This window comes from Mastigoproctus giganteus, chromosome 8, assembly GCF_048544385.1.
Source record: "Mastigoproctus giganteus isolate SK-2022 chromosome 8, ASM4854438v1, whole genome shotgun sequence".
Classification (NCBI taxonomy): Eukaryota; Metazoa; Arthropoda; class Arachnida; order Uropygi; family Thelyphonidae; genus Mastigoproctus; species Mastigoproctus giganteus.
The window spans coordinates 12,740,073-12,755,347 of NC_143582.1; the positions used below are offsets into that span (position 1 = coordinate 12,740,073).

General features: G+C 34.0%; 1 protein-coding gene across 2 annotated transcripts in view; it reads left to right on the top strand.

The window, feature by feature from the left end:
* The window catches only part of LOC150081261 (X-linked retinitis pigmentosa GTPase regulator-like), a 104,486-nt gene that overhangs the window by 41,485 nt on the left and 47,726 nt on the right, over positions 1–15,275 (top strand). For both annotated transcript variants that reach the window (XR_016547257.1, XM_090378992.1), the window contains exons 10-11: positions 7,509–7,655; positions 13,606–13,726. Coding sequence is in view for 1 of the 2 variants with exons in the window: in XM_090378992.1 (XP_090235118.1) it covers positions 7,509–7,655; positions 13,606–13,726 (268 nt within the window). In the remaining variant the exon portion in view is untranslated. The remainder of the gene's footprint in view (positions 1–7,508; positions 7,656–13,605; positions 13,727–15,275) is intronic.

Genomic DNA, 15,275 nt, shown 5'->3' on the forward strand with positions numbered 1-15,275 from the left:
TCGTGTTCGGCATAAAGGTCTTCTAAACAAGCTTCCATCTTATGGTTTGCCAACTGTTTTTAGTAATTGGTTATCCAGTTTTCTCTGTGATCGCTCACTGAGGGTGATGGTAGATGGCTCTCTGTCTTCTAACTTCTCCACTAATGCCGGTGTCCCCCAAGGTTCAGTTCTTTCCCCCACTCTTTTCCTCTTGTATATTAATGACCTTCTTCCATTGACTGGAAATCCTATCCATAGTTTTGCCGATGATAGCACATTGCATTCTACTTTCCATTTTGAGAAACCTTGTCCTGCTCAATCAGCTTCAACTTCTCGAAAATCTGCTACCAATTCCTTAAATGCCGATCTTCAGGTAATTCTCCAGTGGGGCAAAGACAACTTAGTTGATTTCAACCCTTCTAAAACTCAGTCTTGTCTTATATCTCACAAAAAGGAGTCTTCTGCTCCTATGCTTATCTTTAGTGACACTCCGATTTCTATCTCTTTTGGGGATTACCCTGACTTCTAATCTCTCTTGGCACAAGCACATTACAAATATTGCTTCCTCTGCATCTAATAAACTTGGTCTTCTCTTTCGCTCTCGGCGTTACTTTTCTTCCAAACAGCTGCTCACTCTGTATAAATCTCAAATCTGCTCTGCCATGGAATATTGTTCCCACATCTGGAGTGATGCCCCCAAAACCTCTCTCAGGCTTCTTGATTCCATTCAGAAGAGGGCAGTTAGGTTAATTAATGATTCATCTCTAACAGAGTCTCTCCACTCGCTTTCTCATAGACGTACTGTTTCTGCTGCATGCCTCTTTTACAGATACTTCCATGCGCACTGTTCTTCTGAATTGGCTTCTATAATTCCCACTCTCTCTTTCAAAACAGTCCGAACATGTGCCGCCACCAGCCAACATCCATTTACTGTCCAACTTCAAACCCACAGAACCAACTTTTCATCTTCCTCATTTTTCATTCAACTGCCGTTTTCTGGAACAACCTTCCTTCATACGTATATCCTGAAAATTACAGTCTACAGAAGTTCAGGTCCAATGTCAACAAATATCTTCTTTTGTCTTCTCAACCTCCTACCCAAGCACGGTACTAAGTACTATAGGTTCTAATACCTCTCGTGTTTGGGGTTCACATAAAAAAAAAAAAAAAAAAAAATACACGAAAGTTAAATGTACTGAAATACGTTGAACTAAAACACAAATTCAGTGTGAAAGAAGTCTTCTTGAAATGTATTTTTCTTAATATATACTGTATAAATTAAAAAATAAAACAAAAATGAATAATTAATTAAATAAATAATAAAAATAAAATATCTCCCTAGTTTTCTATATATTTTTATGGAACAGGAGAAGACCCCCCCCCTCATTTCCTAAGCTAGGCTTATTATTATTATCCCTATGGTGCAAGGAAGCCTGAGGATTTTGTTGCACTAACCAAAAAAAATAATAATAATAATAAAACAAAATAAAATTATTGGGGAACACTGAATATTGTCCCAATCCAATATTCGTTCCTTACTGTCTTATGGTGTAACTGGTTGGTTGATAGCCAACCTAGTGCCAGCTACTGAACGAATGAGGATAGACTGCAAACATGGAACTTGGCAGACCAAATTTGATAAATTATAAGCTGATACCTGCTTGCAGTGGGAAGACATTGCACCCAAGAAACATACTGGATGGGACTTCGTCCAGCTCATCTCAGTTCCTAATAAGCAGAGTAGGGGACTGAGGACAACATGGTTCCTCCTATGCTTTTCAGAGAACCAGAAAACATTGCTAAATATGCTACTGGAACAGTCATCATGATAGGAACAGTGAGCATTAGAAGCTTAAATAGTGAAGAAGTGGAATTAGCAGAACTAGGTCAATATAATACCAGGATAATAGGCATAACAGAAAACAAGAGGAAACACAGGAGCTTAAGCCAAACAAGAATTATGAACTAAGTTATTCTGTAAGTAGAGCATGACAATGAAGGTATAGACATACTTTTTAGAAATAGTTTCAAAAAGGTAAATTGACTGGGAACTTTATGTGCATGTGGCTTAGCTAAAGTGCAAAAAAAAAAAAAAAAAAAAAAAGAATGAACGAAATAATAGATTTCTTGAATATGTTAAAAAGAGCAGTATAAACTGATGAAAATATAATGCTCAGTAGGAAATTACAATTACATCTACAGAGATATTTTAAAGAAATTTGGTGAGAAAAGTAAACCTAATGCTGATAGTAAAAAACTACCATAATTTTATACATTCCCTGCACTCTTAATCACAACACGCTTTTCAGCATAACAGTAGCTATGGGTTACATAAAATGAGCATAATAGCAAAAAAGATCTTAAACAGCTAGTTAAAGATATCGGGGTATATAGATGACTTAAGGTTGAAGAGACCATGATCAAATTGAGGAGTGACTGTTGAGCAAATATAAAATGGTAATTAATATTAAAACTAAGTTTGTATAAACAGAAGTATTTAAAATGAGCAAAAATTAAGATGCTCTCAGATTTGTTAACATTCATTAAACATAGAACTCATATTGCTCATAAGTTAAATTACATCCTGATGCTAACATGACTTAGATAAATAATGGCAAAATTTTAAGAGAAATTTGTAAAACAGGTATATGAAGAGAGAGAGAATCTGTAAAGACAAGAATTCCGTGGTGGAATTCATGGTGGACCCCAGGAAGTTAGAGAGGCAGTTAGAGAAAATAAAAAAAATAAAAAAACTTAAATTTTTTTGCAAATAAAACTACCAAATCCTTATTAGAAGATTGGTAGTTTTATTTGCATTAGAATACAAAGAGAAATACATATGCCAAAAAAAAGGAAAATGTGAAATGTAGGAATAAAAATTTTGGAATAGAGATGGAAAACAAATATCAGGAAGATGGGGGAATGATAATTTTAGCATTTGGTTGAAACAGAAAAGAAAGATTTTAAAAGTATCAAGTAAATACTCTGATAAATTGCTAAACAGAGGAGCTGGAGACATCACTGAAGAAGAAAAAAAAGATTGAAATGTAAGAAATTATAGATACTGTATTTTTGAAGAAGAAAAAGCCATGGAAAGTGTAGAAAGGAAACAGGGATAGATAAAATTGGAACTGAAATGCTGAATGCTTTAGGTTAAATAGTGTCACAGTAGTTGCATTACATTATCCAGAAGTCCTTTTCCAAAAGACAAGTTATTTTTGAAAATGATTGCAGCAAGGCATCAATTGCACCAATATAATGTATAAAAAGAGAAATAAAGCTGAATGTGGCAATTATAGAACAATTTCACTTCTTGTTTTACTTCAGTTTCAACACTCATACTGAAGTCGTTAGATTACATCTAGAGTAGTTTCCAGCCAGTTGGTTTTTTATGACTTGAGCAGGTGCTTCAGGTTAGTAGCAGAGAAATAATGTTTGTAAGCAAAATTTCTTGATAGTGCAGCCCAGTTTTTTTACTGTGACCTAAAAAGTAAGGAATAATTAAGTAAGAATGATCTCTGGGCATCTTTGGAAATGATAGGTCTGGAAGATCACCTGCAACTGCCATTAAATCTAAGGCAGTTGCATGAAATTGTATACAAAACATTGTAGCACAGCTTTGTAGTACATTTATGTCTCCTTCAGTAGTGATTTTCTGAACGTTTAATAATGAATGTAATAAAAAAATACCTTATAAAGCACTGCAAGTTATACCAGTGTGAAGAATGGTTTCTGAGTGAAGTTAGAAGGGAAGAAAAAAAAAAAGTGAGGGTCAAAATGATTACCATTATGTTAAAGTTGGCATCAGTAGTACATTTTTTGTATCTGTTATAAATGCTGCGTAAACTGATTATACATTTTTAAAGAGGAGAAATTCTGTTCTCAAAAACAGATCTGAGAAAAATGTATTCACTTTTGAATAAAATTTATAAACAAGTTTAAGGTAGAGGCTGCATTTCTGAATATTTAGTAGACTGTTGAAGAAGCATTAGAATTATATTTCGGCTATGGTTCCTGTGATAGGAAGTAATTGGAGCAAATCATTTAGTGAAAAAGTAGATTTTGATAATTCTTCATCCGAGCAGGTTTGGCTCTGATGAATAATTTTGAATTCCGAATAGGCATTTTGAATAGGCCATCAAGCAGCATTGTGCACGGTAAAAATCAAATACGAATTTCACATGAAGTTGCATTTCTTATTTTTATTTGTTTTCTTTATTTTATTTTTATAAAATATGTTCTGTTATGCACATTTTAAATTGTTAGTCCTTTCACTATCTCTGGTAAAAAAAAAAAAAAAGAAAAAAAAAAAAAAAGTTACTTTGTAAATTAAAGTCTCATTTTTGTTTAATGAAGAATTAAGCTTAACTCTAGGAAAACTTCTTGTCAACAGCTCTCATCAGAGGTTGAAAAAAAAAAAAAAAAAAAAGTCAGCACCAAATAACCACCATTCAAGAATTTGATTCTGAGATGGTGGTTATTCTTTAGCTCTTCCCAGCTGTGATTACCTTAGCCAAACCTTGAGTTTTAAACTAATATTTGAAAAGATCTGGGATTCAAACTCAGTTATAGAAACATCCATGTATGTACACTGAGTGGACAGAAATCACGGGATACCTATTTAGTAATGGGTAGGCCCACCTTTTGCTCAGATAAGAACAGTCACATGGCGAGGCATTGAGTCCAATAGTTCACAAAAGCATTCCACAGGTATTTCCATCCATGTTGCTGCACCACTGTCCATAATTCCATCGCATTCCCGGGTGGAGGATTCAAAGCTCGAATGGACCTTTCCACAGCATCCAAAAAGATGCTCCACAGGGTTCATGTTCAGTGAAAGGAGAGGCCATTCCATGGAAGTAAAATCTGCTGAATGCTCCTCGAACCATATTCTAGTCACCACAGCTCTGTGGGGAGGCGCATTGTCCTGATGGAAGAGTCCATTGCCTTGTGGGTGCACGATGACCGTGAAGGGATACAGATGGTCTGCAAGGATGGTCATGTAACCTGGACCGTTCAGAGATGCATACCAGAGGTCCCAATGTGTGCCAGTTGAACACACCCCTGACCACTTCTGTTCTGGGTAAAATAATGGAGTCACTGGTTAAAGATGCATTGCAGGATTATCTAGACAAGACTGCAGCAATAATTCAGACACAGCATGGGTTTGTTAAGGGAAAGTCTTGTCTGACAAATTTGATAGGATATTATGATGTCGTTACAAAGGAACTGGATGCGAAAAATAATTTTGATATCATATATTTGGATTTCAGGAAAGCTTTTGACACTGTTGCACATGGAAGACTATTGTACAAGTTGGAGCAGAATGGTATTAAGGGTAAGTTGCTACAATGGATAAAAGGATGGTTAAGTGCTAGAAGACAGAGGGTGGTAATCAATGGGTGCTGCTCTTCTTGGACTAATGTTATTAGCGGAGTCCCATAGGGTTCGGTGTTGGGTCCACTGTTGTTTTGTATATTTATCAATGATATTGATGAAGGTATATCAGGCTTAATGTCGAAGTTTGCAGATGATACAAAGGTTGGCAGGGTTGTTAATGACAGTAATGGCAGTGTGCTACTGCAACAGGATCTAGATAATTTGGGCATATGGGCTAAGAAGTGGCAACTGAAGTTTAACCTTGACAAATTCAAAGTACTACATATGGGTAGAAGTAACCCCAGAGAAACATACCAACTGTGTGGTACTACACCTAAGGTGGTAGAAAATGAAAAAGACCTGGGAGTAATTGTGCAGGCAGATATGAAGTTTTCTGAGCAATGCAGACAGGCTGCCAGGGCAGGTCATGGGGTTTTGTCAATGATATATAGGAATTTTGCTAGCAGGGAAAAGGAGGTGATTATCCCTCTGTATAAGGCAATGGTCAGGCCACGCCTTGAGTACTGCGTACAGGTCTGGAGGCCTCATTTTAGGAAGGATGTAGATTTACTTGAGCGTGTACAGAGAAGGGCAACAAGATTGGTGAGGGGAATGAAGGGATCCTCTTACCAAGAGAGGCTTAAGTTCTGCAAATTGCAGTGGCTGGAGACTAGGCACCTGCGCGGTGATCTGATTGAGGTATATAAGGCCTTGAATGGGTTGAGCACGTTGAATTCTGATGGAATCCTTCCACTTGTTCAGATTATGAACCTAAGGGGGCATAAATTCAAATTAAGAAAAGACAGATGTAGAATAGATGTGCGGAAATTTGCCTTTAGCCAGCGGGTGGTTAATTGCTGGAACAAACTTCCATCTGTCGTTGTGGAAGTTGATAGGTTGAATAAATTTAAGGAGGAACTGGACAGGTATTTGGAGGGAATGGTGTGATTTTTTTTTTTTTTTTGGCTGATGCTGCATAAGCTCATACATTTGCTTTCTTGCATCACATGCCACTACTACTACTACTACTACTACTACTACTACCATTACCGACTGTCCACCTGCCTGAACAGTTCCATGTTAACATGACAGGTGCATAGCTTTGTGCAATTTTTACCGGTATGCACCCTCCCATCTGTTTGAAATAACTGTAAACAGGACTCATCTGACCAGGAGACCCGTCTCCAATCATCCAAGGTCCAGTTCCAATGTTCTTTCACCCAGTTGAGGCATAGAGTCCTGTGTGGCGGTGTTAGCAATGGGACTCTGGTGGGTCGGTGGCTCCCATAACCTATTGTGCTAATGATCACCTGATGGTCTTGGTGGAGACATTTCTGGCACCTTCCTCGTTGAAGTCTGCGGTGATTTGTGCCACTGTCATTCTCCAGTTGGCTGAAACAATGTGAGACAGACGTCGACGGCCACGTTCACCCACCACCTTTCTCCACCTACACCGCTGTCCACGAATTCTGTCTTTTCAGTGTAGAGAATAAAAGAAGGGAAAATTCTCTATGCTCATACGTATTTTGATTTGCAGCATATGATCTGTATCATGTCCAATGATTCATTTTAATAATCAATCTTATAATAATATAATTGTGTTAATTATTTTAAAAATAATTGATTACATTGCATTAATATTAGCCAACTAAAGAAAGGTATTAATCTGTTCTCACTGAAATAATGAAAACAAACTACAAATTTAAAAAAATTGTTAATTTACAACTTATTACAGAAAAACATAATTTTCATGTTTTATATACTACTTATAATGGCATAAATTTATATTTTTTTAATGCAAGCAATTTTTTCCTTAAACTGAAATCATTTAGTTTTTCCTTTTGTTAATTTTTATTAACATAAGAGTAAGGGAAAATCTTTTATGCACACTTTGTTATTGTTTCAGATTCTTGTAAATTGATTTTATTTTCCATCATATTCTCTCTCTCTCTCTTAGATTTCAGTGTTCAGATCTTAACAATACATTGATTGATTGATTTTTAAATTTTCTTTAAAAGTAGAATGATTAATTTTAATTTGTAGTCGTATAAATTCGGATCTTGTTAATTATTTTAAAAACATTGATTACATTGCATTAATATTAGTCATCTAAAGAAAGGTATGAATTATGATAATTCTTTGATAAATAGGTTGCTTGTGGAGGTTGTCATATGCTAGTTCTGGCAGTAAGAAAAGATAGTTTAACTACATCTCCTGTAAAAAGAAATAAATATATGGAAAATCACCACAAAATTGAACCAGTTCTTAATTCTAGGGAAAGGAGAAGGCAAAGAAATGTAAGCAAATTGTGCATTTAAAATATTGATAGTTTTCAATTTAAATTATATCCCATTATGTATATTGTCTGAGAAAGAGTGAGGATGCCATCAGCATTTGGTTTGCTTCTGTATTCAGTACTTAATTCAGCCTGACTAGTGTCTTAATACTACAGGATAATCACCTTATCCCTGCTAGTAAAGGGTTTTTTCTAAATCTTGCAATTCCAAGATTATTTAACCGTTACATTGAGCCTTACAGACACAAAATACACCTTAATACAATCTCACCACTAAGCAATTTAGAAAAATAAATAAATAAATAATCAATCGTATTAAAAATAATGGTATTAGATTTAGGGGTGGGTGTGGCTGCTGGAAATAGCATGATGGCCCAACTCAGATGCACCTTCCTTATTTGCACTAAAAGATTGTATATGTTGTCTAATCCTAAACCATAAATAAATGCAAGTTTAACCAAAGTATGGGGAATCACAACCCTGTTGACATAGTATTAAAATATAACTCATTTGTTTTATTCAAGAGACAGATTAAACATGTACCTGGTGTTTTAAGACCAACACAAAATTTTCTAATGGGTTTAAAAGTTAATGTAATGTAATATTCTTAAAACCTTTGAACAACACTTATACTGTGCCCTCGCATTCCAGAAACAAATGACATTCTTTCAGACACCATAGGTCAGTGGTTGGTGGGAAGTTATTCATTCTGTATTTTACCTGGCTAAGTACATATTCATGAACATGTTCAGGGGGATTTTTCTTTGTAACCTATTGAACATGTAAAATTCAGAATAGTAACTTAATGCAGTTTAGTTTTACTCTGCCATCTACCAGTGCGCGTTATGAATAAAATTAAAAAATAAGTAATTATTTACCTGTTAAATTCTTTTAGAAATCATTTATTGAATAATATTAATTAAAGTTAAGAGCAGTGGCATAATTTTACAAAAATCTCTTCCACCCCCACCCAACAGAATTATTATTTTCATTGTATTTAATTTTTGCTAAAGGGATTTACTCCAAGTTTTTGTGAACAGTGCTATTTACATTTGACTCTCCCTCTGGAGGGAAAGCAGAGTTCATTGACTTCAAAAGGAAGGGAAGAACTTGCATCATAAATTGGTTTAATATAAATAAATGTGGTGTGAAATCTGGAAAAATGCATAGTTAGTAAATAGAATATTTTTCCCCTCTGTATTCTTTTTATCAATAAGAAAATTTAATGTGGATGAATGAATTGGCTTTTGATTTTTTTTTTTTTTTTTTTCTTTTTTAGATTAGAATCAAATAATGAAAATACAAGTAAACTTGAATGCACTAAACTTTTCCTGCACAATAATGAAAATACAGGTAAACCCAAGCTTACCAATTTTTTTTTTTAATTAATTGACACTTTCTAAAGGTTTGGCTATTGTTCTAAAAATGACATGATTGATGAGAATCAAATTATGACTATGGAAAGAAAATGACAGAGAAAATATCCATAAAATTATAGACTGATTTTAATTTTGAAATATACTTTTAAAATGTTTGAATTTGTAATAGATGTAAAATTTTAACTTCCCTGGTTCTTACATTTTTAAATAGTGCTGTGCATTCTGCTATGGAAAGGCAGTGAGGAACCTTCTGAGTTCAAACAAATAAATGAGCTCTAGACCTTTTTTTTAAAATTATTCTACTCTTTTAAAACTTCAAGTTGGCATTACTTACATGAACTGTAGTAAAGCCATTTATTTGATTAGTCATCATATGCTCATGAAGAAGCTGAAGTTTTGGGGGCATCCTGAATTCCGTATTGCCATGATTAAATAATAATAGATCATTAAGCGTAATTAGCAGAAGCCAAACATAAACTGCTAAGTTTAAAAATTGACAAGCCCTGGTTACCTTAAGAGGTTGGCATCAAAGTATTTCTTAATAATACAAAGCAGGACATTCTATACAATCACTTATTGCAAGGATGAATTAGAGTCAGCTAAAAAGCATAATTAGATTGTTCCACTGGCTAATTTGGTTTAGGTAAATTATTTTATCTCAACCAAACTTCAACTTATTGCTTATTTGTCTGTGTTTTTTCCCCTTTATTAAGTTTATTTTTAGTTTAAATTCTAAACAATTTATGATAAAATGCTTCAAGTTATAGAAAAATCATATACATCATACAGTGCAGATAGTATATAGCCACATAAAAGCAAAGTTTGCATCAAGTCACAACTGGTTGTCAGCTTCTGCACTCAAGGTTCCTACCTGCCCATTGATGAAGGGATGGTAATCTCCAAAACAGTGCAGTAGTAGGCAATTTGTCGTGAAGTATTTCACAATATGAAATGTATAATATTACTATTTCATGCAAATTTTTTTGCTTTTATATGGCTACATACAGATCTGGTGCTTTTACACCAACCTGTACAATATTTATTTTTTAGTTTAATTTTACCTAATTGCTAATTATAAATATCCTTAGCCAATTTCTTTAATGCCTGCCGTCCACTATTAGCTTTCATTTTTTAATCAAAAATATGCCTTTCTTTGTAATTGCTTTACTTTTTTTACATATGTTAAAACTAGGCTGTTCTCAAATAAATAAAAGCTAACTGGATAACAGTAGGTAGGGCTATTAAAACAAATTAAAAATTGAGTCATCTGAAATTTGTTCTTTCTGCAACTCATTAAAATAAATAGAACTTGGGTAAAATAAAAATAGATTTTTCTTAATTTTTTTTTTTCTAGAAGTTCTGGAAAAAAAAAATGATAAGGATTTCACAAAAACGACAAACATTTTGTTTCCTAAATATTTTATTCTTATAAATCACAGCTGTTCATGACAGTAGGCAGTTTTAGTCAGCTAACCTGAAGAAGAAGACAGTGGGGTGATTCCTCAGTTCAACCAGCTCTTCCAGCTAAATATCATGGAATTTACTGAAATTTAACATGGTGGAAGTTACTTATAATGTGAAATACAACTGCAAAATTATAGATTTCTCATTCAATCCTAAACAAACCTCTGGTTTCAAACCATACATTGAATGTGTCAGAAAGACAATTTTAGTTGCCTTTATTTTATTAGGTTCATCTTGATGCAAATAACAAAACCAGTTCCTCTTCAGACTAGGATTTTAAAATTTTTCTAGGAATCATTGCTTGCATGATATATATTTTTAAAATTGGACTTTTAACCAATCACACAGATTGCAAAATATAATCGCATTGCAATTGTTCAAAACCTATAATCCCTTGATGCAATGACTAGGATATAACACTTGCTAGATTTTAACTTAGCCAGCTTAAAATATAAGTTGATTTTTAAAATCTGAAACAAATGTTTTCATTGTACAAAGTCTAACACAAAAGGGGAAAGGGTTAATCATTTAAAACTTTCTGTATGCCAGGTTCAAAACATGTCCTCACTCTTCTGTAAATGTCATATTGTTATTGCAATGCATTGCATTACTTTTTATCTGTTATCTTTTGCACAAGTATTATAAATATATAAACTTATATTTACTGTATCACAAATTTGTTACTTTGGAGAATCTTTTACAGTTTCTGTTGAATAATATACAGAGGTATTTAATGAAGGCCTTACATTTTGATAATTACATTCATCATGATGCTTCAGGTGGAAAGCACACTAGGTAGGCATTGATATAGCTGTTACATTTGCTGAATCTAAATTGTGCTGCCTTCTCAAAGAGAGCTGGGAAGAAGTAATTTTATTAAAATGTGCCGAACAGGGACTTGTGCTCATAGTAATAGTATTCGCTATATAGTGCAAGGAAGCCTTTTGCTGCACTGGACAAAAAAAAAAAAAAAAACAAGTAGATAAGAAAATACAAATTATGTGCTTCCCTCCTCACACAGGTAACTATCCAGTTAACCCAGTGGTTTTCAACTGGGGTGCCACCACGTAATTTGGATTTAAGTTACTTAAACTTATTTATTATTTTTTTTTAATTTGTTTACTTAGTACCTCTATATAAAGAATAAAATTATTATATAGTGTATATATAATTTGTATTATGAAATGTAATTTTTATAACTATATTATTGTAATAACTATCATACAAATAATGCAGAAAATTGAGTAGGGGTGCCGGAAAATAAAATAAATTACTCAGGGGTGCTGTTATTAAAAAAAGGTTAAAAACCACTGAGTTAACCTTTTGAATTTCTACAAACTGTCAGCCTCAACTACTTATGAAGTCAACTTGATCCAGCAATCAACAACTTACTGGCTAAAAAAAACCGTCTTACAATTTAATATAAACCTCTTCCTCCATAATTTGAATTTATGGCCCCTAGTTCTAAAATTCTTTATAACAGTGAAAATTCCACCTTCATTTATTTTACTAATGCTTCTCAGATCCTTATGAACCTCAATCATGTTACCTCTGACGTGCCTGGTTGCCAAGCTCTTTAGCCACATAATTGGAGTCTTTTCTTGTACGGTCACCCTTTTGCTGATCTCATCATGAGAGTTACCCATCTTTGGATCCTTTCAAAATGTGGTCTTACAATTGCCTTATACAGTGGGTTATGGCCTCTTTATCTCTACAGAATAATGCTCAATAAATCATCGATAAGACACCATGGGCTTTCCTTGCTGCGTGTTTACATTGCTCAGAAAACTTCATGTCTGCCCATATCGTAACTCACAGATCCCTTCCTCTACTGTTTTTAATTCAACCCCACCAAGTGTATAATTTATTTTAGGGTTGCTATTTCCCATTATGATGTTTAGTTCAGCAAAATGGCCTTGCTGGTCCAACTGGTTTTATTATGTTCACTAGAACTTTATCTTTGGCATCATCATATTACATGATACATCCTTGGCTCATTATAGCCTTAGTTGCTAATGCGCCAATAAAACCCAAACCAAACCAAACATGATACATCCCCAATTTAGCAATATAGATTCCTGATTTCAGATTGTCTGCTAAATGTTTGCTATTCAGTAGTAGTACAGTGGTTATAATCATCATTCTCTCACACTGTTTGGAAAAGGCCTGGTTTCAAATCCCATCAGTGACACAAGAAATTTTATTGGTTTTTTTTTCACACGGCCAAGTGAGGTACAGAATCTTGTAATTCTTCTCGGTACCTTCAAGAATAACACAAGTGACAATGTTTTTTCTGGCTCAGTACCATACTTTTGGCAAATAATATAAGATATAATTGTAAAAACAGTTAAGAAATTGAAATCCGAGCATAAAATTTGCATTTTCATAATATTGTATGCACTGCAATAACAGTATGCCATTTAAAGATAAGTGAGGACATGAGGATAAGTTTGAACTTGGCACACAAAGTTTCAAATAATTGCCACTTGCCCCTTTTGTGTTATGTTTTTTAATAACACATGTATTTTTTCTGTATTTTAAACATTAACTTATATTTGTTGCTGGTTAGGTTAAAATCTAGCAAACAATACATACTAGTCTTATGTGTGCTTTAGTATTAGATATGATGATGGTGTTCCATCGGAACATAGTACAGCCTTGCATGGGATTATATGTTTTGAAAAAGTGCAATGCAAATTACGCTTTACAATTCATATTATTCATTAAAAGTCCAATTTTGAAAATATATATCATCCTAGATGAATTTTAACTTGAAATTTAAAATTGTTATGAAAAGGGGAATTATCATACCAATAATTTTTATACCAAATTTCAGAAAATTTTGTGATAATCAAATGTAAAATTTTCTGAAACTGATTTAACTAACATAGAATTAACTAATATGTAACACTACTAGTGTTACATATATTCTGTTGTTTTATTTTCTATCTTCAGTACTGCACTTCAGACGTGTTTCTTATCACTGTTTTTATGTGAAATATTAATTATCAATTTATTTAATAATAAATAAAAGTAATTACATGAAGTTATAGGCAGGTTTTCTCATCTCATACTGAATCATTAAATTATTTCTGTTTTTCCTTCTAGACCCAGTTACCACCACTCTCCCAAACAGCACCAGCAAGATTACCCTCTTTAGAATCAGATGATTCAATTTCAGATATTAAGCCACTTGAGAGGCCAAAGCTACCAAATATAATTAACAAAGGTATTATATAACTTTTAAAGTGTATAATCATAAAATATCTGTTAAAATCAAAATTCATGTATGTTTGATTCAATCACAGAAAGACATTTTGCTGTGTAATTCAACTTTATGGTTTGGGTTTATGTTCAGTTTAGAGACAAATACTGTTATCCATGATTATGTCAAAGTTAATATCTTTTTATGTCAAAGCTAATATCTTTTTAAATCATACAATATCACCTGAAAAGATGAATCTGCTATACATTTGAAAATTTTAGACACTACCAGGATAGCTGTTTCAATGCTTTCTGTTTTCTCATCAGGTTGTCAGGTGGCCTCTTTATTGAATGTATGTTGAACTAACTAAATAATATATTTTGTCTAGCTGACAAAATATATAAACTGTAAATAATATATTTTGCCATACAAGTGGTGTTATGGCAGTAAAAAGTGTATCCTTAACAATATTTGTCTCTAAGTTGAATACTCGGCCATTGGCCTTTGGCAGAGCCTGCATGATTGAATTTGAATGCAGGTAATGCACATGAATTTTGATTTGATTTTAACTACTGCACTTGAAATTTAAATTCCTCTGTATCCTACAGCATTATGAAATGATTTTTTATTTATTTGAGTGTGTAATGTGAGAGTGAAAAAAAGAAGTAATAAGACAAAATCACCTCTTAATTCATTCAAAACAAACTTGTTACTGATAGTTATTTTGTGTAATCTGCAGAACAAACCTCTTTTGGTTGGGAGAGTATATTTTGCTTCAGACTGAATCATAACTTTTTTTTTTAAGACTTAGTTGAACCAAAAGCTACAAGATGACATACATAATTTACCTATGATATTATTATTGTTACTCTTATATTATTTCTCCCCGATTGGTGGTTCAACCTCGTGATGGGTATTGCTATCAAATACACAGGGTGGTGGTTATGTCTGGTGTTACTGTTGGTTAAGGAACTCTGACTATCCTACAGGTATTCAGGATTGCAACTTTCTGAAGTTCCTTGTAGTTGTTCTCTGGGAGACCTATTGGCCTCCCAGAGAACTGGCTGCTAGGCTGTTGTGTAGGGTCTCTGGCACCACACTGGTGCTTGACATGATGATCAGGATGGTCATTACTTGTTGCATATGCCACATCTCTTTGATCTCCTGTCTTAGGTTCGTGTACTTTCTGGTTTTTTCTTCATGGGTTTTCTGGAGGTTGCTAGTATTGGACACTGCTGTGTCAATTAGATAGGTAGCCTTTTTCTTCTTGTCCACAAGGGTTATGTCCAGTCTGTTGTGTGAGATTGTCTTATCCGTTATTATGGTGCGGTCCCAGTACAGCTTGTGGGTTGAGGTCTCTAGTACTGCCTGGGGTTCATACTTGTTGTGTGGGCGCCTACGTAGCCAGGTGGGAAGGAGCAGCAGTGCGTAGCACACGCTTCTTGATTAGACCGGGGTTCGAGCCCGTCACCACCAAATACGGAGGATGCGGAAAGGTCATTCAGGGAATGACCACCGCATATCCCGGAGCAATATGGCCTTAGTTGCTAATGCTCCTAAAAACCAAATAACT